We start from the raw sequence: 25,029 nt of genomic DNA, 5'->3' as shown, positions 1-25,029 counted from the left end.
TTGGTTTTAAATGTAAGCCTCATATATCTATGTAAAATAGAGTAAAACAGCATGCGCGGACCAAGGGCACTCCCCAGTCTACATACCGGCCCAGAAATATTCCTGTGAATCGACAAAACTCCGTCCACTTCGTTAAAGTGTAAGCTTCGGCTTCTCTATGAAACGGCGATCGTAAATTGTTGCGTTACACTTTAACTCAAGGAGCCGAGCCGAGGCGTGCGCAAGAAAGACTATATAACTCACTCAAGCACAAGGCGCCCGAGATCGTCACGAAGTCCACCGACGCACACGCACATAAACCACAAAGAGTGAGAGCATGCTAATGTCACGTGAAAAGACATTTAACTTTTAATATCAATTTAACTCCCTTAAGCATTCCACGTTTGAATATTAAAAGAAACAAACTTAAAAATTTAATATTGCATAATGTAAAAACTACATAGTTCGGTCTACCTATACCCGTGCGATTGGTTATACACTTAAACTCCCATTGCTATATGCCGTGCGCACAACGATAAAGCTTCGCTCGGCTATTTCCTGCACTCGTTCGTCGTCAGACTCTTGGAACTCTCGTTTCTTTTATAACTCAAAGACTTTTCAGTCACTTATATCATTTTGTTCTTTATCAAAATTATCAGAATTTCTGGTGCTATTATATTAACTTTCACTCATTATTTTTCTATTAATTTCCAACTTTGTGAAACTTTTCTTCGTTAATTTCTCAATTTCGATTTTAGACCTAAGTAAAATTCTTTATTTATTTTTTTAAATTTTATTCCTAATATTCAGTTTTCTTTCACTTGTAACCCAATTTTGAATTGCACATTGTTTAGTGAGTAAAACTCTCTAGTTTTATTTTTATTATTTCTATAACAGATTTGACCCGCTGCTACCTATTTTAAAGGGGAAGGTAAGAGAGACACTTTAGCTCTAATTGCAATCGGAAAGTAGGCGAGTAAATAAACCACATTTATTAGTTTCAAACGACAAAACCTTACAATCAAAAACAAACGCGCGCTTAAACTAATCACATATCCAAACATATTAATTGAACGTTTATAACATTATGTACGCTAATAGAACAACAAACGCGACTTATCCTAATACAGAAAACCTTATAAAGTAGCCGGCGAGTGAACATTTGGCTACTGCGGACTTACAACCAAACACGCGATACAAATAATGAACGGCGAGGAATTGAACAAAGGTAGCCGGCAAGTGATCGCCAGGCTACCTACAAGAGAGTTATATAAGTTCGCTGAGAGAGAGAGAAAACAACCGCAACGGCAGAGAGAGACAACCTGACCTTTTTTATTCTTCTTGACGATCCCGGGGAGGCGAAGGTGGTAGCAGCAGAACAAAGTCGGTCGCTGGGCTTTTCGCCGTCGCTGTTGCTGTCGGCGTAGAAGGGCGTCGTGCTGCACGCTACAACGTACAGCCAGGAAGCGTGGTGCTGCGCAGGATGGCAAACGGCAAGACGGCTCGCAGGAACAAGACGATGACCGAAGCTAAGGGCGAGCGCGAGGGAGAGTTTTCTAACCGACCGGCCCAGAAAACTCACCGATGACGAGAGACGAATGCGAGAGTATAATGCACGGCCAGTGACCGCGCTTTCGTCGGGCTATCCCCACTTGGCCCACTTATTAGGGGGCGTGCGACAAAAACGCTAATTAGTCGCGCGTGGCACGCCTGCCTGAGCCTGCATAGTGCGTGCATACGTTCGCGCTCTCCTTCTCTTTCTTTCTAACTCTCTCTCTCTCTCTCTCTCTCTCTCTCTTCGGCTACAGAGTTCTCACTCTCTCTCTCTCTCTTGGCCGGACTCGGCAATCTTCGGCAGCTGGAAAAGAGGTACAGTATGAGGTGCATAAAAAGAAAAGGTGTGCCTAATACTGACCACTGAGCCTGGCCGAGGGTAAAGGGAAGAGAGAGACGGATCGACGAGAAGCAGGCTATACTGCCTGCTCTAGTCACATTTCTTTTAATTAACTCAATTTTTCTTTAAATACAATGTACATTTAACTTTCAATATATATTTTTATTACTCAAATAAGGTTCTCTCAGCTTTTAGCGCAACTTCTTTATTTTATAAAAGAGTTGCGTTCTGTTTATTTATAACACATCCCGCGCGCGCGCGCGCACACACACTTTATTGGTTACATGTATAAAGATAATATCGGACGAAAAAGACAAAAATCATAAAAACTATTAACGAAAAATTAGATTAATAATCATGATATTATCTAGCTAAAAACTATTTAATATGCAAGTAACATGTTTAATAATGTTTATATATATATATATATTTAGTATTGTAACAAACTATTTTTTCGAAATACATATATATCAAAATAAAAACTTAAAACTTCACATCACATTCACAAATAGTAAGTATTGAAGTCTGGCTGTGTTCTCGATTAGATAAGGTCCCCTACTCACCTTAAATTTAAGTTATCAATGACAATAAAAACACATATGACGCCACAAGTGAGTCTTATGGATGCTCTCTCTCGCTCCTCTCTCTCTCTCTCTCACACACACTACACCTCATGTACACACTCCACTTTTATGCGTATTCATGTTGATAATTCTATGACTATATTACTGTTGTATACACAAGTAATGCTTTGATGAAGTTAATTTATGCTAGATATACTAGAACTTTTTTTCAACAGTAAATGTACGAGACAAAGTTTTGTAATATTGAATGAGAAAATTTGCATGTTTACATAAACCTGAACTTTTAAATATTGTTATTGTTATTGTAACTCCAAGATATATGTCCACGTGGAACGTTTCAGAGGTACACTAGGTATCTGTACGCATTAGTCTTGGTTATTTCCTCTATACCCGGGTGGATATGTAGACCACCGTTTTTTGAAATGGTGCAGGAGAAGAAAATTTAACACGTATCATGATCGGACCTACAGATTTAAATATCAAAATAAAGGTAGATTTTGTGCGCATAAAATAATACTTTTCATCACACGCGTAAGTCAATGAAAGTAATTTAAATAGTTACTTTTTTTTACAATTGCTAAGGAATTCATGCATTTTTCAGCGTAGCGAAGATATATGAAGCTTGCGCAACAATTGAGTAAATTCATTCTTTTCCATGGCGGGGATCGACATTTAATTTTGCACGTAAAGAACAAAAATCTTGACTGTTGTGCTTTTGTACAATATTCTTGCAATAAAAAAAATTCTCCTGACAGTAAGACGCACTTTCGTCTTAGGACCATTTCAAGAAAATTGCACTCGAAAGCTTCGCATTAAAAAAGTTTTCCAACGATCAACACAGTGAAAACAAATCGATCGAATCGTAGGATTAAAAAGGAAAATGCCGAATAAAGTAAAGACATCGTTAGAGTAGGCTTTGAAATCTAGAAATCAGCAGCGCAAACGAACTTTGCGAAATGTGGCTGAAAGCACCTGCCGCGTAATCCCGATAAGAAGAAATTGCGACGGGAGTAGCGAGATGTGGAGCACGTAGCCCGCAAACAGCGCCGAGCGCCTCGAGCAATTTTTTGGCAGCCGCACAGATGTGATCGCGACGTGATCGATCAAGCCAGTGGCTGCGTATAATACGATCGTCGTCGAGGACGCGAGGCGAAGCGGCGGCGTGTTCCGGGGCCTCGCGTCGTGCACCTGGGCCGGCGGAGCGTCAGTGCCGAGCGAGCGATTCGCGCGAGCAGCAGCGTGCTGCCGACCCAACGATCGACGCGACGACTCACGCCGCGCAGCGATGAACACTTGGCTGCCGCTCGTGCTCGCCCTCGCCGTCAGCCTGGCGCGCGGCGGAGCCCTGGACGACACGCTCGTGCTCGCGCTCTGCGTCGCGGGCTGTTCCGGCGAAGTAAGTTGCACCCCTTCGCGCTATCGCGCCGTCTTCGCTTACGTTGCTCCGGCTCGGGTGACAGAGCACGCGGCTCTGCGGTCGATGACGCAATAATTGAACAAGTGTTTTCGGGCCGAGACCGCGCGCCACCGCGCGCCACCGCGCCGAACGTTCTCCTTTCATTCTCGACGGGGCGCGCGATCGTCATCGAGACTCGAGACTGGCAGCGGCGATGACTTCCGCGACGGCTTTGCCCGAGAGAGCAACGGTCGCCGGGCGAATCTTGGCGACGCTCGCGCGTCTGGCAAATCGCTTATTCTCCGCGTTTGACTTTGATGCGCGTCTTCGATGCATTTTACTACAGCCAATCAATCAGCATATGCTCTTTTATGCATGCGTGAATTTCGCTGCCGTGGCTTATCCGACACTCAAATTTTCACATGCATGCACATGCAAATGCTATGGAATTAGGTGATATCGATTCGCCTTCTCTTACTTTCTTATTCTTCGCCTCGTCTTTCTTATTTCAGCGAGCAATGCACATTCTCATCGTTCCGGAAAAAGAAAGAAGAAGCGCAGTTATTCGCGACGTACGATTCCACGCAAAATAACTAAGCGTTCGGTCACTCTTTTTTTCTTTTCTAGGAGCAATGCCGGCAGGAATGTCATGAGGCACCCGAAAACGTGGCAAGCAAGTTTAAAGAATTGTTTTTCATTACTTCGCGCGCACAACGTAGATTAAAGTCGTTTATCAAACAAGCAAAAAGAAGTAGTCAGAGCTCCGTAAAATAACTCGATGAGCAGGACTATAACTGTACGCGAGCTGCGAGGATCGACACTCGTTGTATCGCCACCTCGAGAATGCACGTACGCAATATCGTAAAATCCGAATAAGCACGGAAATTGCATTTTAGATATCCCACGCCTCGGCCAGCCATCTCTGTCCAACGTAAGTCTGCAATGCAAGGACAGCAATCGGCTAGTAATAAGGCACAATCCTGGTTTGTACGTGATCGAGCGCCAGAGCAAGGGTAGCGACATTTGGACTCATCCAGAAATCGTAAGAGCCCGTATGGAACTAAGTTAGCGCAGGCGTCATTGGGCTTCGATCGTTCGCAGAGCAGCGAGACGATCCACGAGTCTCTCGGTTTGAGCGACGGCGCGGAGTACCGGTATCGCGCCAGCAGAGTGTCGGCGGCCGGAGTGGCCAGGCCCGACGTGACGCCCTGGTTTCGGACTCACGGGGGTGAGCGTTGCCCACTACGACGCGGAGCAGGACGTCGGACGCGGTGCGCTATCTGTTCGCTGCTTGCAGGACGATTCGTGCCGGGAGCAGCGAAGGGCGTGTCGATCGGCCGCATCGAGGCGAGCGACGAGCAGTCCGGACCGCTACGAGCCGAGTTGCACATTGTCCCCCCCGACGGTAATGGACGACGATGCCACCATCCCGCGTAAGCCCGACAAGCAGTCACAGAGCTTTCTCGATTGTCGTCAGATCTCAACTGCTTGTACCACATCGTTCACTGGGCAGAAGGGCACGAGCTGCACCATTACCAATTCGACGCGGTGAGTACGTCCCCGAATCGCAACAAAGACTGCGATCGAGACTGCAATCAAGACTCTCGGCGACTCGCAGAAGCGCGGGTTCCGTTACGAGCTGAATCGCCTGCGGTACGGCAGGAGCCACACCGTCTACGTGATATCCAGGAACGAGAGAGATCTGCGGGAGAGCGCCAACGTCACGCTGACCTTCGCCACGCCCTCGTGCCTCGGCTTCCACCACAACTTGAGCATATGCGGTAAGCAGTCCGGGCCTCGCCCGAGCGCCTCCGTTGTCTCGCGTGCCCTCCGCTAATTCAACCATTCCTTACCGTTTCCACGCGCGAACGACGCGGTGCGATGCGACCAACAAACGAACGAACGAACGAACACGATGAGCAGCACCCGCGCGAACGACGGGAGTCGGCATTGTCGAGCAGCGCCGAGGCGTAAACACGGTGGATCTGACGATTAATTGGGACGAGCCGGCGATGCATCCAGACAATTACACGATAGTCGTTCAGCCCGTGGACTGCGACAATTGCAGCGTGGAAATCAGTGTCTTCGGGGTGAGTAAGAAAGCCAAGCGAGCGTCAATCTGCAAAGAGATAATCCCTGTGAACGTGTCCAGAACGAGACCGCGGCAAAGATCTTGGGATTGTCGTACGATCGCCAGTACAAAATCGGCATTATCGCGGAATCGGAGGGAGGCTCGAGCTTCGAGTGGACGCTGTTCTCGGCGGCGAGGGAGTCGTCCATAGGTATCCAATACATATCTACACGTATTCATCGATTCGCTAGCTTGCTCGCGAGAAATTCAACCGAGCGTCGCGAGAACGCTGCTTTTCGGTCGCAAGTCTAACCGAGTCTTACCCATTCCTTCGTCGATTCACGCAGCTGGCATGCATCCCGCCGTCGCTGTCTCGGCTCTGGCGACGCTTTTCATCTTCGGCATGATCGTTTGCACTCTGTGCCGCTGTAAGAAACTCGGCGTCCATTACTGCCATTACAATTTCTTCGAGGTGAGTACGTCCCTTCTTGCTTCCCCCTGTCACGCGAACTGTTGCTGCTCGCGTACAACGGCACGTTTCAGGACATCGGTCGGAACGGCGTCACATTGGACGTAATCAAGAGCCCATTGAAATCGTCGCTCGGTTACGACTTGGAAGAGAGCAGCAAGACCAAGGACAAGTTCGAGATAGCTGCCGATCGCCTGCGTGTAAAAAAGATTTTAGGCAGCGGCATCGGTGGCATAGTCAAGCTGGCCACTTTGCAGGACGACCAAAAACGAACTTACGACGTGGCCGTCAAAGTGCTGCGAGGTATCGCTGCGGCTGCCCGGCGACTCGATTACCAAATGTAAACATCCTCACTAGTGTGCGTCATTTCATTGCAGAAGACGCGAGTGCGGAGGACGTTAGAAATTTCCATCGCGAGATTTTGCTGATGAAGTCCGCCGGCAATCATCCCAACATTGTATCTTTGATCGGCTGCTGTACCATCAGCAAATACCCCGTGCTGATCGTCGAGTACTGCAGTAAAGGCGACTTGCTGTCTTACTTGAAGCAGGTATGAGGCGATACTGCTATTTCAACCGCGGCTGGTATAACGTGCCGTTTGACTTTTTTTTTGGTAGATGTTGGAAGAGACGACGACAGCTTTCTCGAAGCAAATCGAGTGGCCAGCGCATACGGAACTTTCACCATTTCGTGAGTGATGAAAGATTGAACTGAAATTCAAATGTACACCGCGTAATTTATTGATCTGATACCGCTTTATTTTGCAAGTGCCTCAAGAGAATGCCAACTCGTCGTGTGCAATCAATAACCGCTTGTACGACGTTCAAACAGGCAAGGATCCCGCAGCATTATCCCAAGCAAATTTACACAACTCAATGCACAACTTTTTATTTGCCTTTCTCTCTTACAGCGGAAGCTCTGATAGAAAGTAAAATCAGCCCAAAAGACCTACTGAATTTCGCTCGGCAAGTGGCTTCGGGTATGGTAAGCTTAATCATGGCTAATATTTTCGAGTACCTCCACAATCTCGCCTTTGATCATCGTACAGTGATGTGCTTAAACAGGAGTTTCTGTCGTCTAATCGCATTGTGCATCGTGATCTCGCTGCTCGCAATGTCCTCGTGTGCGCCGACAGAACGGTGAAGATATCCGACTTTGGTCTCAGTCGTGACATTTATCAAGAGAACGTATACAAGAAGCAAGGCGACGGTAAACTACCATTCAAATGGATGGCCATCGAAGCTCTAACTCATCAAGTTTATACTAGCCAGAGCGACGTGTAACGATTGATAATATCTTTGCGCACAATTTTACTTCCGTCGCGAGACTCGGAACTCGGGGCTTCTTTCTTTTTTCAGTTGGTCGTTCGGGATTTTGCTTTACGAGATCGTAACTTTGGGCGGCAACCCGTATCCAGCATTGGAGGCCGGTGAAATTTTACATCTACTCAAATCGGGATATCGCATGGAAAGGCCGTCGAACTGCGGATCCCAACTGTACGGGACGGCTCGATTGAAGGGACGTCAGCTTTCTTCGCTAATTACCTTCGGCTTTCCTTTGCAGGTACGAGCTAATGCGATTGTGCTGGCACGAAAATCCGATGAAGAGACCGTCGTTCAACGAACTAAAGCTACATCTTGACAAGCTCATTTCCACGATGGCCTCCAACGAATACTTGAATCTCACAGTACTTTTACGAGAGCCGCACTTCCGGCAATTTGGCGCGTTCGAAAGAAAAGACCGAAATATATTAATGATGCCAAGTATCACTTAAATTTGCGGATAACTAAAATATAATGTTAAATAGAATTACGAATGAATTGATTAGTACTCAGGTTTTTGAATGTTAGAAAATGTTATTCAATTTTTCTTTCTCTCGAGTGATTATAGGTGAAACAATACTATTAAGGCATTTGGGATTAAAACTAGTCAGTAACTTGGAAATGTAAAAGTTCACTACACATTTTAAAGATAGAAACTAAAAGGTATCGAATACATATAATAATGATGAGCGAATAATACTTTTTTAAATGAAAAATGAAAAAATTTATTGATACAACGTAGCTTTCTAAATAAAGATGTTCTTGTGATTTTGCTTGTATAGGCAACAAAGAAGCATTGATCATGTGTAACAAATAATTAGTTGACTTTATTTAAGATCAAAGCGCATATTAATTCATCAAATTAATAGTATATAAATTTGTTATCAGAACATCATTATGCATGCTTATCAACTTACTTTTTTTAAGCTATGTGCATATTTATAACTGTAAAACCTGTCAGATAAAAAATTCTTGTACAAAACTATCAGCGAAACCGTAATCCTCTTCTTTTTTTTCTACTTCAAACATGATGTATAATAATGCGATGTACAAAATTGTCCATCTCATATGTGTGCATAAGTTTTTTGTTTATATACACATATGCATTTATACATATAATTATTTATTTATATTTTTTTTGTTTCAATATATTATATTTATAGAATATTTACAAATCTATATATCGTAAGATTACTTGAAAAAATTTTATAGTAAATTTTTACCCTGCTACTTAGATCTGTATAGTGATTGTAGCTAAGCTAGAAAACTCACGCGCGTATCGTTCATCGTGACATAAAATTGCATATAAAAGTAGAATATTATTTAAAATGGTCAGTTGCTGTAAGCATTTACACGAGTGCAAAAACTAATATATTTTAGTGTATCATCTTCTCTCTCATTCTTTTCTTTTCTTCATCGACAATATTGCAAATATTCACATAAAAAATGTTTTTCAAAATTTCTTCCAGATCTACAATATTTTTTAGCAAATCATTTAGCGTAATCGAAAGAAACATTTATTCTTGAAAATGACACGGAGATATAGCCTGATAATTATTAATAAAATTATCTTTTTCTCTTTATATTTGAAATACATTTAACGGATAAAAATTTAATTAGAAACCAGTGCAAATAGGTATGTTCAAACAGTTAATATATGCTTTAGTAAAACGTTACCAATATTTGTTGATTTTATTCATACAAAAGTCAGTAAAAAAACACGTATACTCCAACAACATTGCAATTCAATTAATTTTTGATCACCAAATTAACAGTTAAAAATGCACGATTTATTTAGATATATGCACACGCGTGCTTTCTTTGATTTACTTTCCTGTGCATCATGTTATCACAGAATACTTTTATTGACTATCCGAGTCAGCATTACATTTGATTTTATTGCGAAAATTTTTTTGCGAATCGAAATGTCAAATTCTACATAAACGTAAAAAATACTTGAAAATTTTGCTCGAAAAAGAAATGTGTGTTATTGATTAAAATTATTGTTACAGAAAAGTCGTGCAGTTTCAAGTAAAATTGGACTGTTAAAAAAACCGTATGTTGCCTAAAAATTTGGAAGAAATTCAAGATGAACACCTTTTGTTTTTTTACACACGTCCTAAACATTACGAGAATCACAGATAAAATAGTTCTTTCTTTCGATGCACCAGCATTTAATAAACGGCTATTATATTACTCGATGGTGAGTACTATTCTTCATAATACCTTTCACCTGCTACCCGTATCAGATACTGTCTTTCCTGTTGTAAAAGCTATCGTCCTTGTCGACGGGTGGGGGTCCTGTCGGAATCGATGCACTAGATCCTGCCGTTAAGTAGCCAGCCGATACAGGTGTACCGGCTGTAACGCAATCGTAAAAACAAAAAGAAAACGTTAATAATTGCTTAGTTAATATAAACGGGAAAGGGAAACAAGTGCTTTACCAGTAAGATAGCCGCTCATGGAGGTATTAGAAATGAATAAATCATGCCTCTGGTCTTTGTACTCTGCCCATATGCTCGACTTTTCAAGTATCGCGCTGACTTTTTCGCCGAGTGTGAAGCTTCTCGTCATAGCTTTCAAAGCTTTGACTATTTGTGCCTTTGTCGTCGCTGAATTTTCTAGGATGTCCAAACGGCCTTCTAGGATATTAAGTAGATATGGAACCATTTCGGCATCGAGAGCCTAGGCGAGTAAGATTATTTAAATAAATGTTTTATTTTTATTTTCAATATATTTTCGTTGACTTAAGTTTACCTGTTTGATAAGTCTATCTTCGTTGGTAGAAAATAACCTATTTAAAGTTTCACATGCTACGGCAATCATATCTTTTCTCAATTGCATTGCATTTTTCAAAGGGCTGATGCATTCAGTTTGGCAAATTGAAGATATACAAATCTAAAATTATTCCAAAAGTAATTCGGTGTACAGAAAAAAATAAATATAACAATCACAATGCTTACCTCACTAAGAGCAAGCTGATGAAGAATCAAAATAGCGGCTTTATATACTGACGTTTGAGTATTTTGTACAGACATTTGTCTACATAATCTCGGTATGTGACCCAAGGAAGGTACTTGATCTGCTAAAGCTGGTTGAGCTTGCAAAAGGCAGACGAGAGCTTGGGTCGATAACTCTAGCATATCCAACTAGAAAAGATATTTTTATAATTACAAACGTTATTTAATTTTTCTATTTCATACAGTTGGTTTCAATAATCTCACGTCAGTCTTTTCTTTAGACATCAAATTCAAAGTTGTATCCATCAGCTCGCTTAGGAATTCCTTTGGCTTTCTAACAGCCCATGCCGGACTAGATATGAACAATCTAAGATATACTCCGCCAACTACTGGCTCATTGGTTATGCTATTTAAATTGTTTTGAGTTTCAGGAAGTTTCAATACAGCATTATGATTCTGGGATTGCAAATTGTAATACCTAAACAAAAAAATAATCAGTTAATTATCGCATAATAACTTGATAAATACTGTTATGCATAATACTGACTCTTCTTTTAATTCAGTAATTGATTTTTGTACTTTGGCCTTTGTGTCATCGTCCCAAATTAATTCTGGATTCTCTTGCTTAGTCTCAAACATCTGCACACACTGCTTAGGAGCATCACGAATAGCCTCACTAAATAACTGAGGTAAGAATTTTGACAGATCTAACTTAATCTTAGGACCAGCTAATTTATCGGACGACATCTTCGCTAATAATTCAGCAGCAGTCTCACGTATTTGTAAGTTCGTTGAGTTGCAAAATAAGTCCAAAATGTATATCACTGCTCCTGCAATAGAATATAAAAGTTGAAATATTGTTTTATTTTACAACTGTTCGGTGACAGGATGTTACCTTTATTCAAAGCATCCTTAACAATTTTCGTTGTACTCATAAGCGCGTACAAAGTTTCTAAAATCAACAGCTGACTATCTTTTAAACTGTTTAAGCACAATAATAAATGCAAGACAACTTCATTGGCTGCTATATCGTTGACGCACTCTTGGTTCTTTGTCACGGTACTGATAACTTCAATAGCGGCTCTTTGAATGGGTTTGAAATTACTGCTACTTGCTAAGCTAAAGAGCAGCTTGAAGTGACCAATACACTGGATTTCCACTCCAGGATTGCTTTTGATGACATTTTTTAAAGCTTCTAATGACATCACGATACCTCGTAATTTTTCGTGATCATTTTTCGTTAAATTAACGTTGGCGTTCAAAGAGCCAATATATTCCGCAGACTTTCCAAGAAAATCCAATAAGTCTATTGTAAAACCTTTCGGATTCTGTAAAGAAAGTATTCACTGTAATCAACATTATCATATTTATAAGATAATCTACTATACCTCTATCAGAAAATTAGGTTGCTCATTGTAAACTTTAACAAATATTTCACCAATAACAAGTTCTCCTTTGTGAGCATTATACTTGAAGTTGACAAAGTCGTGCTCAATGTTACCATTGCTATTCATCTTTTCTTGAAGTTTACTCTCAAGGTACTCAATCAACTCAGCTCTCGTTCCATTATCCCAAATCAAGTATGGATTGGAACAATTAGAATTCAAAGTCTTAAGAATATCTTCCGGCTTATCGTTGGCAAGCTGTCTAGACAAATAAGGCGTCAATAAATTCTCCAAGGCAGCTACAGTCACCGGATTGTAAGGAGTCTCGTCTTCAGCTTTCATATAACCACCTAATTTTGCGCAAGCTTTTACAGCTTGCTTAGCCAAATTATTAGCAATTTCCTGTCTGTTTTCGTCTTGATTTCTTTCGACTCCACCTTCCTCCAGAGTGAAATCATAATTAAACATGAAAAGCAATAGGTACCATAAAGCTCCGGATTGTAAAAGCTGCATTTGCAGTACGCTATCAGTCGCAAGTGACGAGACGCATTCTGTTGCTACAGAACACAACTTTGTCAAATGCTGTAAACAATAATAATCATCGGATTAGAATATTTCAAATAAAAACTGAAGCATCCATGTAACTTACCCTGAAATGCAAGACTCTGCACAGATCTTTAATCAACTGCGGAAGCTCAACGATCTTATCTCTGCAACCCCTGAAAGATCCAGCTACAGCGAAACATCTAGTGATATGAGTACAAACTTGGACAGCAATTTCACTTCCTTTACTAGACTTATTTAGCACGGACACGCATCTCGTGTAAGCGTCTAACAAAACCTCAAGTCCACCTTCTCTTCTCAGTTCTTCAGCGTTCAAAGATGAACAGTGGACAGTGTAGTAGGCCAACTCACTTGCAGCAGCGAGCAGTGGTGCCGATTTTGAGAATAACCGTTCGTCGTCAGTCTCTAACTTGATTGTTTTTATCAGTTGAGGATATCCTGCGTATTTGTAGGGTGCAAGATCTTCTTTATATCTATGAAATAGAATGCTTTGAGTTTTTAGAATTAGCACAATGTTATCGGGATTGGGACCGTCAGTTGACCAGCAACTTCTACTGCAAAGGAATTCATAGGCTTGGTTTACAGCCTCAAATTTGTCCTGTGCAAAGAAAACACATGTTAGTTCTGTTTTACGTACGTATTAAAAATTTTTGAACCATATTACTTACTCTGCCTTGAGGATTTTTGTCTGGATGGTATATCTGGGCTAATTTGTAGTACGATTTCCTAACTATAGCCTCATCATGATACTCACCACTTTCCAATCCAAGAACCTTATACGCATCGTCGACAGTCATGATAGAAGGTTTCTTTTCGACCTCTTTCTTCCAAGCATCCAAGACATCTTTTAATAATTTTATCTAAGAATACAAATCGATTGATAAACAACTTTTTAAAAGTATTTTTACGAGTTTTATAAAATATGTTCGTGATACTAACAGGTTCTGGAATGGGCCATTGAGGGAATTTCACAGTATCACACAAATGCCGCAGATAAAATATCTGGCAGAACAGTTCTTTTTCCAGCTGTGGATAGCGAACAGCGGGAATAGGTATATACTGGTATCTCGCCATAGTGTGGCTATGTAACTTTGGTGAAAAGTCGGCTATATGAGCAGCGATTTTCTCAATCAACATTCTACGCATTTCAGCGTTCCAAATTGCTTCGGGAGTATCGAAGTCCCCTAGGAATATTTGGGCGAATTTTTCAGCTCCGTGATTCTCTAAATAACTAACCATGGCATCAGGCAACAGTTGACCGAGAATACTTTTCTGCATAATGTCTGATGGAGTCTACAAATATAAATGAAAATGGTGAATATATTTGTATATAATAGGAATTTGAACGATAATTATATAAAAAACAAACTTACATCGTCACCCCTAAAAGCTTGTTTAGTATGAGTCAACTGTAGGAATCTAGCTATAGGTAATACGTTAGAACCGGTGTACATTAGAATAAAGTAGAAAACTCCTGTTAAATAAACTTTCGAAATATCTGGATTGTCCCTCATAATTTCACAAAGCAGAGTGGCAATCCTCTCGACGAGAACTGGGTCAAAAGTAAGCAACAGCTGCACAATATGTGGTAGACATTGAAGATCCGACAGCAACCGTTTGACGCGAGGTAGAGGTCTGATAACAGCATTATCAGAGTCACGACTGGGAAAGTATTCGCACATTTTGATCAAAATATTCAAAATCAGCGTTGCTAATTCACTTTCATTGATGACGGACGTGCCTTTGGCAACTAGTGTCCATTTAAGCTGAGGTACTTGAGATAAGACTCGCCAGCTGTCGAGTCCTTGTGCCCATACTTTCGTTTTGTGTGATATTTGATTTGATACGTATAAATCTCTTAGATCTTTTACGCTTATCGGACCTTTTCTTTTGTCACCGTCGTTGTAATACCATTCTTTTTCCAAAATATACTCTTGATCTGGACCAGCCTCGATAACGTTTGTCTGAGTTGGAACGACTGCACGAGAAGTGTGCAAGTGAGCTAAAGTTAATAGGTCAACTAACGTTCTAATTCCATTTTGATCCATGATATCTTTGACGTTTCTTCGATGCAGAATAAGTTTCTCGATAAACATCACCAAACGATCCCGTTCCGTTCTATCTATGCAGCGTTCTAACATTCCTACGATGTATTTGGTGTCAGAGAATGGACCGATGTCTTCGTAATAGCGTCCGTAGACAATAGTCATAGCTTGTAAGCAAAGGCACTTCATTTCAGTTTTAGTTGTCAATAAAAATCGATGATATAAATCATTGAAAAATTCATACCTGCAATTAAAAAATACTCATTAGTAGTCTTGAAAATGAAAACCATACATTCATTAGAGCAACAATTACAAGTACTTACGACTTTCTAATAGGGCTATCGGGAGAATCTTTTTCAAGCAGTAACCTGAGGTAATAATCGCCAATTTTCACTTCGTCCGACAAACACTGGTACTGAACCTCAAACTCACGATGATTCCAAGCAATTAAAGTTCCACCAGATAAATCTCTATCAGAAGTAAAAGCGCGTATTTCATTTTCCAAAGCCGTACGTAACTCCTCGCGAGTCTTATGATTCCAAATGAGATTCGAAAGCGCATGATCTTGACTGAATTTGTAATAAAAAAGTTTCCAATTCGCTTCGGATTTCACTCGTTCTCGGCGCTTTCTAAGGACCACAGGTCTTTCCTTGATTTTTTCTCGTCTTTCGATACCAACTTTTGCGCCCCAATGCTCGAGCGCATTGTCTAGATGCTTCTCTATAATTCTCATCTGTCTTTCTATAGCTATCCACTGTGGACTCTTTTTGTTTTTAGTTGCATGATCTATTGCTATTTTCAAATTATCGCGATGATCCAGCCTCTCTTCCTCCTTATATGTATCTGGCACTTTTTCCTCAGAATCCAGGTAGTTTAGTAGTCCAATTGGCTGTAAAAAATAAATATTAATTTCTAAAAGTGTGTCGAAATTATAGTCATCTGCAAAATTTACCATGATTCTCTTCAACAAAGCCATAGCCGTAGGATGACCAGTAACCCATAGCCCAACCAAATGACGACATAGTTGTCTATGCGTCAATAATCTGCCATCGGTACCAGCAGTAAACAAACTATTGAGAAGGTGTCTAGGCAATGCACCTTCAGCAAGAGCCAGCTCTTGCATTTTAGCTGAAACTTCTTGCGCACCTTCCTCAATGATTGCTCTCATAATCAGACCAGCTCCTTTGACAATAGCCAACGAAGGATGTTGAAATAACTTGAACAAAGATCTACCTCTTGATGCTACCATTTCCAATAAGTTGTCAAAATGTTTGCCGTCCGTTGTTTCGCTATATGGAACACATAGAGCAAATGTTAGGAGATCTAACATTGCTGACACTACAAGGGCGCCTGTTCCATGATTCTGCAAACAAAAACGATAACGTTAATGTGTTCTCCTTTAATGTATTTTTTTTTGGTACATTGAAAAGCAAGGTAAACTTACAACGTGACTCATCCACATTTCGAGTAAGCTTTCTAGAAACTTATTGTTACTCAGCAAACTGCTTTTATTCAACTGTTCTTGTCTCAAATCACAGTCATCATGCATAGGCTGCATAAGAGCACAAATACAATCAATAGCTGCTTGAGTGCATCCAGAATCTTGACGTTTCAAAGCTTTCACAACTTTGTTGCCAATTGCTTCGCGAAAGCCAGGTAAATTTGTGAAAGCTGTAAATCCAACTTTACTTGCAACTAGTCTTCTCAATGCATGGAATTGTGCCTCTATTTCAAAATCTGTTTCAACATCCTTATTCACTACTGTATTCAGTGCTCCAAGAATAATTTTATCTTTATTTTCAGTAAAAAGACCCTGTAAAGAGCAAAATATAAAATTATGCTGTAAAAACAAAATTAAAATAATGGAAGAACAGTGACATCTTACATCTTGTGTAATGGAATACAGAAGGCCACTGTAAGGAATATTTGCATTGAACCTCTCTAAAATTTCAGCAAATTGACGACTGCCAGGTGGTTGCTGAAGGAATTTCACATTTAAAATTTCAACTTCCTCGTCAACAGGTAGACTCAAAGGTCCTAATCTCTTTCCACGTGCGATAGGATACATTTTAACATGAACATCTCTATTGCCAGATGCTCGCACTCCATCCAACAAAGATGCCAATAGCGAATCTCTATCTGTTGCTGTATAACTACGCATTTGTCCATTAATATACTGAATAGTAAATAACTGAGGATTCTGATTATCACGAATTAATGCAAAGACATCTGACAGTGGTCTTAATGTGCAAATATTGTAAGTTTGTGGATCTCTTTCTAGTAGACAAGTATCAGATAAACAAAGTGTCCTGCGCTGGGGCTCTAAATGCCTTGATGAATTTTTGTGAACAGTGAATTCAGAAACACTAGTAATGTGCTCATCTCCACTGAACTTGCCAAGTCTTTGTGCAAAAAAGTCATCAAGTTTTATAGATTCTTTTGGTACTCTTATGCTGATACCCAGATTATTCATTGCAGATTCTACTAATTTCCTTTTAATTTCTTCTATATATTGTGAAGCAAATAAATGCAAACGTCCAAAACCACCACAGACTACCACAAATCCATTCTGATAATCTTTTACAGTTACCAGACCTTCAAAGTCTTTGTAACAATAACTAGCTAGCACCATATTTGTAGCTGGATCAAGTTGGTCAAGACTATAAGGAGTAATCTCTAGCACAACAGGTAGCCTAGTGTCTGACCAATGATGTTTGTAAGCTGAAAACCTCTATGAAATAAAATGCAATTTTTAAATTATTATTTTTAACAAAAGTTGCTAATAAAATATATCAAATCTTACCATAACATCTTTTGGTTTTTCAGCAAATTGATTTCTATACCTAAGAGCCTCAGTAAGTAAATGAGCCCTATGTTCTGAGCTGAATTTCATGTTTTCAACTTTTCTTTCTTTACGCATTGTAATACAAAATTCATGAGAGCCAACTTGATTTTTATTAGTAGGCTGGACACTGATGAAATCAGAATACTCCCACTTGTTTGTGACATCTAAAGTATTTGGGTTATATGTAGTTATACCCATGGATCCAATTGAAAAAATACGTTTGTATCTGTAAATAATAAATGTTATATAAAGAAGTGGCCAATAAATATTCTAAAAGATAATAAAAAATGTTTATTCAAATAAACGTAATAATTACAAGATCAGAAGTTGTAAAACTTACTTTCCCTTCCATGAATGCTTCGTAACCAGAAAACAGGCAACATCTTGGTTGTCTTTGATAGGCATCATTGTTTCACGTCCTGGTGCATTTACTAGTTGTCTCGTAAAACACTGTTGATGAGTCTAATTTTCGATTATTTACATTGAAATATTTACAATAAAACAATAGATCGTTTGACACTTAGTCGCAACACAGAAACTTGAGGTTTTGCATTCAACAGTCGTAATCTACGTGAACGTTAGACGATACTGTTTCGCTAATTAGTAACAAAGAAAAGTCAATACATTAGAGCAAAATTTAACCGCGCGATCATCTGAAAACCGACGATCTTTTAGCTCAGGGAGCGGCCATGATAGCCCGACTGCTGAGCTCCTAGGGACCGGGGGGTGTATACGCCTGCTTGTCCTGTGCCAGCCTGTTTGTCAGCTGTTTTGCAAGATGTCAGCACCGACAATCACAGCACTTAGGGCGTTCATAGAACGATTCTGACACTTAGAAAATGACATGAATTCTGACATATAACATGCTCAAAAATAGTTGTTGAGCGTAAAAAGTAAAAGTTCTCCTGTACAAGTAAGTGCCTTTCCACACAGTTTACCATCTACCTTCCGATAGGAATACTATATAGTTTAAGAAGTGTCAAACGCGGAAAATGCATTTGCTCTTTTTATAAGGTATTTTTTCAATCAAATAAAATATATACTTTTAGGCAGCCATCATTATAGAAATACATGCATCGCGGTTAATGCATAACTTAAACATTTTAAGATATTTTAGGAGATATAAAATCACGTGAAAATCGTCACAGGAATATTTCCTTAATGTGGAATATGGTATCTCCGTAACATTTTAATAATATAGTAACAATAATAATAAAATTTTTTTTTGATGACGCGTTTTTCAAATGACATAAAATTAAATGTATATCTATATTAATCATGTCAGTTATTTTAAAAGTGCCATTTTGTAAAAAGCTTTTAAATATATTCTATTGTTACAGTTATATTACTATAAGATACTATTATTTGAACATCATCAGGGGGCCTATTCTGAAAAAAAATTTTGTGGTAAATCAGTTTGTCACTTCAGTTTACCACAGAATTAATCACTTTAGATGTGATAAATGCTTATGACATGTGCTAAAATTTTTTTTCAGAATAGGCCCCGTGCTAAAATTTTTTTTCAGAATAGGCCCCCAGGGTTTTTATGCCTAAACTATTTTTGCGCATGACATGTCAGGATTCATGTCATTTTCTAAGTGTCAGAATTATTCTGTGAACACCCTTACGTGTTTTTTCTAACTCGTGTGTTATTTTATTGCTCATTGTAATCATTGTAATTTCCTCTGATGGCTTTATCTGCTGTTTTCGTCATGCAATGTCAGTATCACCTGTAACACCATACTTTATTGGATTTTCCAAATAAATATGTCAATACAAGGCCGACTGATATCAACAAACGTAGAGGAGGTTATATTGTCAGTCTGCCATTTAAAATACTAAATAAAATTTACAACATCAGTAACAAGTTTTATAAGAACAATAAATAAACGTTTATATAATTTTTTGGTATGTTATGATTGATTAACTAATTTTTCATTTATCAAATTAAATTTGTTATAAGTATCATATGTTTTCAGAATATGGTGTAAAGCTGTTGATAAATATTACAAAATGATAATGGAAGGGAATGAAATAGTAATTGACAAGACTGCAGAATCTGAGGAAAATGAGAATTTGGAAAATAAGAAATTTTCATTTGAACCTCAACTAATTGACAAAGTTGAAACATGTAATGAAGATTTAGAAAACAAAGATTTTTCTGTTGAACTTGAAGGTTTTCCATACATATTAAAATATATTAAAAAGCTTCAAGAGCAAATAAAAGTACAAAAAAATACAATAGTTAAGTTAACTGTAGTATTAGAAAACAAAGTAAGCCAAACACAAGTTTTACAATATAATTGTTAATGAATAATTTCGTTTAATGACATTATACTTTTATGTAGGAAATTCAATGTGATTTGTCAGACAAAAGCCTTGTAGATAATCACACACAGACAGATTTGCCAAGAGACAAATCACCTCAAGACTGGGTAATCAGCAATTCCAAGGAAGCAGGTACTTTAGCTGACCAAGTAAAAGAGGCTGCTGAATCAGCTATATTGCAGACTGGTTTTGTCTACGAAAAAACCACAGGTTTATATTATCATTATGAGTCTGGATATTATTATGATCCAGTATGTATTTAGACATAATCACACAACAAAAATAAAATTCCTTTACTCATCATCTTTTTTTTTTAGAAATCTGGATTATATTATGATGGAAACTCCGGAACTTATTATTACTATGATGAGGGTTCAAAGTCTTACAAATTTCACAGTCAAATTTCAAGAGAGTCAGCTGAACCTATGGACATATCTCCTAGCATCATAAAGGAAAAAAATAACAGACAAAAGAATAAGGTATTGTTTCATCTGCTATTTAGATTATGATTGTACATTCTTGTTAGCCTTTTTATTATTAATTGAATATTTTCTCAATTATAGGTTCAGAGTGATATTCATGACCTAATTGCTGGCCTTTTCAGAATATCAATACAAAGATCCAAGCAAAATGCCTTAGGTAATAATTTTGAATCTTTGATATCCACGTATATCTTATCTTACAGGACAGGACCAAAAAAATCAAGCTGAGCAAGGAAGCTAAAGAGAAAGATGTCATTGAAGTTGAAGAAGGAGAATGTTCAGATAGTGATAATGAGAGTAGTTCAAGTTCTGTAGAAGTAATTACTATTGGCTCCCCTGAAAATAATAATGAAGGTTTAATTATATTTTATTTATTTTTACTTCATCACTATCATATCTCTAAATTTTAAATAAATTTTAAGTATAAATTGAAGCTTTTAAAGAAATACTTGATTTTAATTTTTCAGATATTGCTAAAGATTACCCTCCCTGCATGCGGATTATTGTGAAAGAAACACAAATATCTAAACTCAAGATTGGAACATTGTTTCTCGTAACGTGCATTGGTGGTTCTATCGGTCGAGAAGGCGATCATCCGGTCTTGTTACGGGATATAAACATAAGCAAAGTAAATAACTATAATAATCTTTATCACAAAAAAGTTAGTCTTCATTGTTCCATAATAAATTTCTCTAACTTTTAGTATCACGCGAAACTGCAATATAACGCAGAAAAGAGGCTTTACGAAATCATCGATCTTGGTTCGCGCAACGGCACGTTAGTTAACGGTAAAAGAATCTCCGCGGCGAAGCAAGAATCCGAAGCAATGGAAATCGTTCATGGTGCAATTATCCAATTAGGCAGTACAAAACTATTGTGTCACATTCACAAAGGCAGTGAGACCTGCGGTCATTGTGAACCAGGCTTATTACAAACGACTATTTCGGCTGAGCCAACGTATCGCTCGACTAAAGCCGAACATGAATCTGAACGAAAGAGGATAAAGCAAAAATACGGCCTGGAAGAGGATAATATCGACGAAGCGAGTCGCGTAGCTATGGGATACCAGGACCGAGCGCAGTCAAGGAGGAACAATGTCGGCTCGACGTGTCAATTCGCAAAAACTCAGCAGAGCTCTCTGAATGAGTGAGTTTTTTCTTCCGCTAACTTTTCTCCAACTAATCGTCTGTTTTTCGGAACCACTTTTCTTTTTTACACAGATCGATATCAAAGGATAATCCAGGTTTTAAAATGCTAGCAAAGATGGGTTGGACCGAAGGCACGTCTCTCGGCAAAAGTGGCACCGGTCTCACAGAACCAGTAAGAGTAATAAACAAATTTAACGACCGATGAATATCACACGTACAACTGCGGACAATCAATATATCGTTAAAGCAACGTAGACATTTTGTGGTTTTTAAGAGTTTGGTTTGTAAGCGCCGTAAAATAACCGGTAATGATTGTCCGCTCACAAGTTTTCTTTATTCCGTTGATTCTATTATTAGACTCGCGCGCGATTCCACAGCATATCTATATCGACGCGCAATGTACAGGCAAGTGGCATTCAATTTCGATAGAGAGGGTTATAACGGTCACGCCTCTTTAATAAAGCCAATCGAAATGCAAACAACTGCTCGTCATTATTGTTGTCGCTCTTAGCAGGCTGCGTGCGCGCGTGTAAATTCGGAACACGCTTGTCAACGCGGCTTATCGCGGCAGGCCTTGGCTTCGCAGGGCTGCGGCAACAGGTGGAAAGGTGGGTCGTCGTTCTTTTATAGTTTGCGCACACACGCTGCTCTCACAGATAATCACAGATATCAATCGGCAAACTCTCTCTCTCTCTCTCTCTCTCTCTCTCGCTCTCTCTCTCTCCCTCCCTCCCTCCCTCCCTCCCTCCCTCCCTCCCTCCCTCCCTGGTTGTTAGAGTAGCGGGTACTCGAGTAAAATTTAACGGCGTCTGTGTAAACAGAAACTCCGAACGGACGAAGAGAAGAGAGAGGTAGAGAGACAGAGAGAGAGAGGGAGAAAGAGCAAGAGAGGAAGCTCACAGGACATTAATCAGAGGATTATCTGTCTTTGCCGTGTTTATCTAGTTTAAGCTGGTACTACTGCCAGTCTAGACTAGATGGGTCAAACGCTAATTAAGCGTCGGCGGTAGCAGCAGCAGTATAGTAGCAGAAGCAGCTGTGCAAGCGTCGAATAAAAGTGCATTCGCGCGTCGACGGTAGCGGCGGCGGCGGCGGCGGCGGCGGCGGCGGCGGCGGCGGCGGCGGCGGCGGCGGCAACGGCGGCGGTAAAGTTTGCAGTCGAGCGCGCGACGCGACGAGACGGTATGTATATATATGCAAACCAGCCGCCACCGCCGCCGACGTTGAGAGACCATAATGCTGTCTGCATCGGAATTGCTCCCTCTCCAGCTCGCGCTCCATGACAGGCTAGACAAACCGGGACAAACTTTCGAACTGGCACAGGTCGTCTGGCTGCTCATCCCCTCCCGCGCGATCCGCATGTGTGTCCGTGTGCATGTAGACGTTCTCGCCGGAGACACCGTGTCCCTATCAATTGAAGCGAATTACACGGCGATGCAGCACGCTCAAGGATAAAAAAAATAATATAAAAAACTAAATTCGCGAAATTGGTCGGGCACTGTTTAAGTTTTTTTTTCCTTCCAAAATCTGCGTTTTTTTTTTTTCGAGTTAATTTTCCTGGGTCGCGAGAGAGTCCCGTGGCACAAAACTGGAATTTCAGTCAATCAAAATGTCGTTAAGAGATTAGCGCGTCTAGACGATCCCCTCCCCTCCTCGTCTTTCTCGCTCTTTTTCTCTACCTTGGCTCTGTTAGTCCGCGCGCGAACTTTTGTATAAAGGAGAGAGAGAGAGAGAGCGCAGACGAGATTTTATATTGAAAAAGTTTTGCCGGCTGTTTTATGCATGGACGTCGCCGGGGTGCCTGTTGCCCGCGACGGATCGAGTCGCAAGGAGCTCGATCGAGCGCTTCTTTTCGTTTCGACGTGACGCATTATTTAGGGCTTTTTACGTGGTCGCCGCCGACCCAGCGAGACCTGCTTGAATCGCACTAGGCGCGCGCGCGCGCGTCGCTTTAAATATTCGATTGCAGCGCGTGGATCGTTAAATCGCGCGCGAGACGTGCAACGATGCATAATTAAGATAGCGCCGCGCTGCGCTCGCGCGGCGTCATCGAATGATATTTCAAACGCTCGCTTTCCGCGCCTGTTACGCTCGATCGGTGTTAGCGATGAGCGACGCCAGATTCTTATCGCGCGATGTAAATCCGAGCAATCAAGCGTCCGGAGCAATCAAGCGTCCGTACGTTTCGCCGCGGTCATTAAATCGAGTGTCCACGCAGCGCCGCCGTATCCCGATTGCAGAATGAGAAATCGATAGGTCTGCTTCTAGAGGATCCCCCGCCGACGGGGAACACACGCGGGTGTTTCGTGGGGGCGCGCGCGCGATTCTTTTGAAATCAACTCGAGCGCGCCACCGAGTAACTAAGTCAAGTGGTCTCTCACCCCGTTATTGACATCTAGCTCGTAAAACACCAACAATTAGCCTCGCGGCTCGAGAGAAAGAAAGAGACAATTGACGACTGCCTCTCTTGGCCCGAATGCAATATCGCACGTCCAAACAGCTCCGCGCGAGCTCGCCAATTTCTTGCTGCTGTTGTCGCTGCCTGGAAAAATCGAGCGCCGTTCTAATTTCGGAGCCGGCGCTGCGGATTCGCTCCCTCGATGTCCGAGTACGCAATTATTAATAAACAAGACACGACGATGACGAATTTATCGTGGATTTTCGGGGGATGAACACTGGCTTTTCTATTTTGAGGTGCCGCTGCTGCAGAAGGTCGATAAAGCCGGTTTGGGCGCCAGTCAATCTGCCTGCCCCGCCGCCGACGACGAAAGCGATCTTCACTTGGTCGAGAAGAAACAGGTCATCTGGAAGAAAACTCAGCAACGCTACGATGAGATTGCCAAGTGATATATATATACACACATACGTGTATTTGTTCTCGATATGCACGACGACGTTCGCCTTATTGCGACGCGTTCTAATCATGTTTGCGTACAAGAACACTTGATCTCCTTTTTATACTACGCAATCAATTTTTTCCCTTTTCTCTGTTAATAAATATTGTTAACGGAATACGGATGTGCATTTGGTTTCAATTTTTTCCCACGCCGTTCAAGAATGATCGAGCAGGAACTGCGTGAGTGGCACGCGGGAACCAATTTTCAGCTTGCGACAAGTGTCGAAAAATAAATATCTCTTTCTCGAATATCTTCACAGACGGAAATGTCGAGAAGGACAGAGAGAAAGAAGTACTTATATACACCGACGTTTTATTTTGGTAATTCACTTTTTATTCGTCCGCGTTGCCGAAAAACAAGCAAATAATTTTTGACCTACCATAATCTCCTTCTATAAATGGTAAAAGGCTATATAAAAAGAGATCTTCCCCTCTTTCACTCTATCTCTCTCCAAAGGAATCAAAATCTTCCCGTTCTCCGTTCGCTGCTTTTTTCTTTTCGACGCGCCGCTGCATCTGCCGTGTATTCGTTTAACAGATTTTTAAGAGTCAGCATCGCTTGCGAAAGGAAGGGCTACACGGGCGAAGAGCGGGCAAAGGTCTAATGAATTTTATCGTCGTTCCTGCCGAAACAGCTGTATCGACCAAGCACGCGAGGCGC

At 40.6% G+C, this 25,029-nt stretch overlaps 3 protein-coding genes across 4 annotated transcripts; 2 read left to right on the top strand and 1 right to left on the bottom strand.

The window, feature by feature from the left end:
- Positions 1-1,462: 1,462 nt before the first annotated feature.
- LOC131673724 (tyrosine-protein kinase receptor torso-like) lies at positions 1,463-8,186 on the top strand. The gene is made up of 18 exons (XM_058951956.1): positions 1,463-1,530; positions 3,741-3,853; positions 4,750-4,895; positions 4,955-5,081; positions 5,151-5,258; positions 5,331-5,401; positions 5,472-5,634; positions 5,777-5,943; positions 6,006-6,135; positions 6,272-6,396; positions 6,468-6,696; positions 6,771-6,943; positions 7,011-7,083; positions 7,162-7,224; positions 7,304-7,377; positions 7,458-7,672; positions 7,752-7,889; positions 7,957-8,186. Exons 1-18 carry the CDS (start codon positions 1,463-1,465, stop codon positions 8,165-8,167), a joined length of 2,394 nt encoding a protein of 797 aa, XP_058807939.1. The 3' UTR covers positions 8,168-8,186.
- A 22-nt stretch (positions 8,187-8,208) lies between these two features.
- On the bottom strand, positions 8,209-18,215 carry LOC131673725 (dnaJ homolog subfamily C member 13). Of its 2 annotated transcripts, XM_058951958.1 has the most exons (18): positions 17,855-18,215; positions 17,473-17,740; positions 16,555-17,400; positions 16,114-16,482; positions 15,622-16,032; positions 14,993-15,558; positions 13,998-14,913; positions 13,564-13,917; positions 13,293-13,484; positions 12,710-13,222; positions 12,064-12,642; positions 11,571-12,003; positions 11,223-11,505; positions 10,940-11,153; positions 10,679-10,864; positions 10,473-10,613; positions 10,160-10,400; positions 8,209-10,076 (listed from the first exon to the last, which is right to left on the bottom strand). In XM_058951958.1, exons 1-18 carry the CDS (start codon positions 17,920-17,922, stop codon positions 9,961-9,963), a joined length of 6,696 nt encoding a protein of 2,231 aa, XP_058807941.1. In that variant the 5' UTR covers positions 17,923-18,215; the 3' UTR covers positions 8,209-9,960. The 2 variants fall into 2 exon arrangements, with proteins under 2 accessions (XP_058807941.1, XP_058807940.1); XM_058951957.1 differs by having other exon boundaries at positions 16,114-17,400.
- An 838-nt stretch (positions 18,216-19,053) lies between these two features.
- LOC131673726 (angiogenic factor with G patch and FHA domains 1-like) lies at positions 19,054-24,483 on the top strand. Its single transcript, XM_058951959.1, has 9 exons — positions 19,054-19,422; positions 19,494-19,788; positions 19,863-20,093; positions 20,160-20,321; positions 20,528-20,678; positions 20,792-20,952; positions 21,028-21,470; positions 21,545-21,644; positions 24,167-24,483. The coding sequence occupies exons 2-9, from the start codon at positions 19,528-19,530 to the stop codon at positions 24,317-24,319; spliced, it is 1,662 nt and encodes a 553-aa protein (XP_058807942.1). The 5' UTR covers positions 19,054-19,422; positions 19,494-19,527; the 3' UTR covers positions 24,320-24,483.
- Positions 24,484-25,029: the final 546 nt, after the last annotated feature.

Source organism: Phymastichus coffea, unplaced genomic scaffold (genome assembly GCF_024137745.1).
Source record: "Phymastichus coffea isolate CEN01 unplaced genomic scaffold, Cenicafe_Pcof_1.1 PCOF00192, whole genome shotgun sequence".
Lineage (NCBI taxonomy): Eukaryota > Metazoa > Arthropoda > Insecta > Hymenoptera > Eulophidae > Phymastichus > Phymastichus coffea.
Note: the sequence above shows the minus strand (reverse complement) of the source record. Positions and strands in the feature narration are given on the sequence as shown.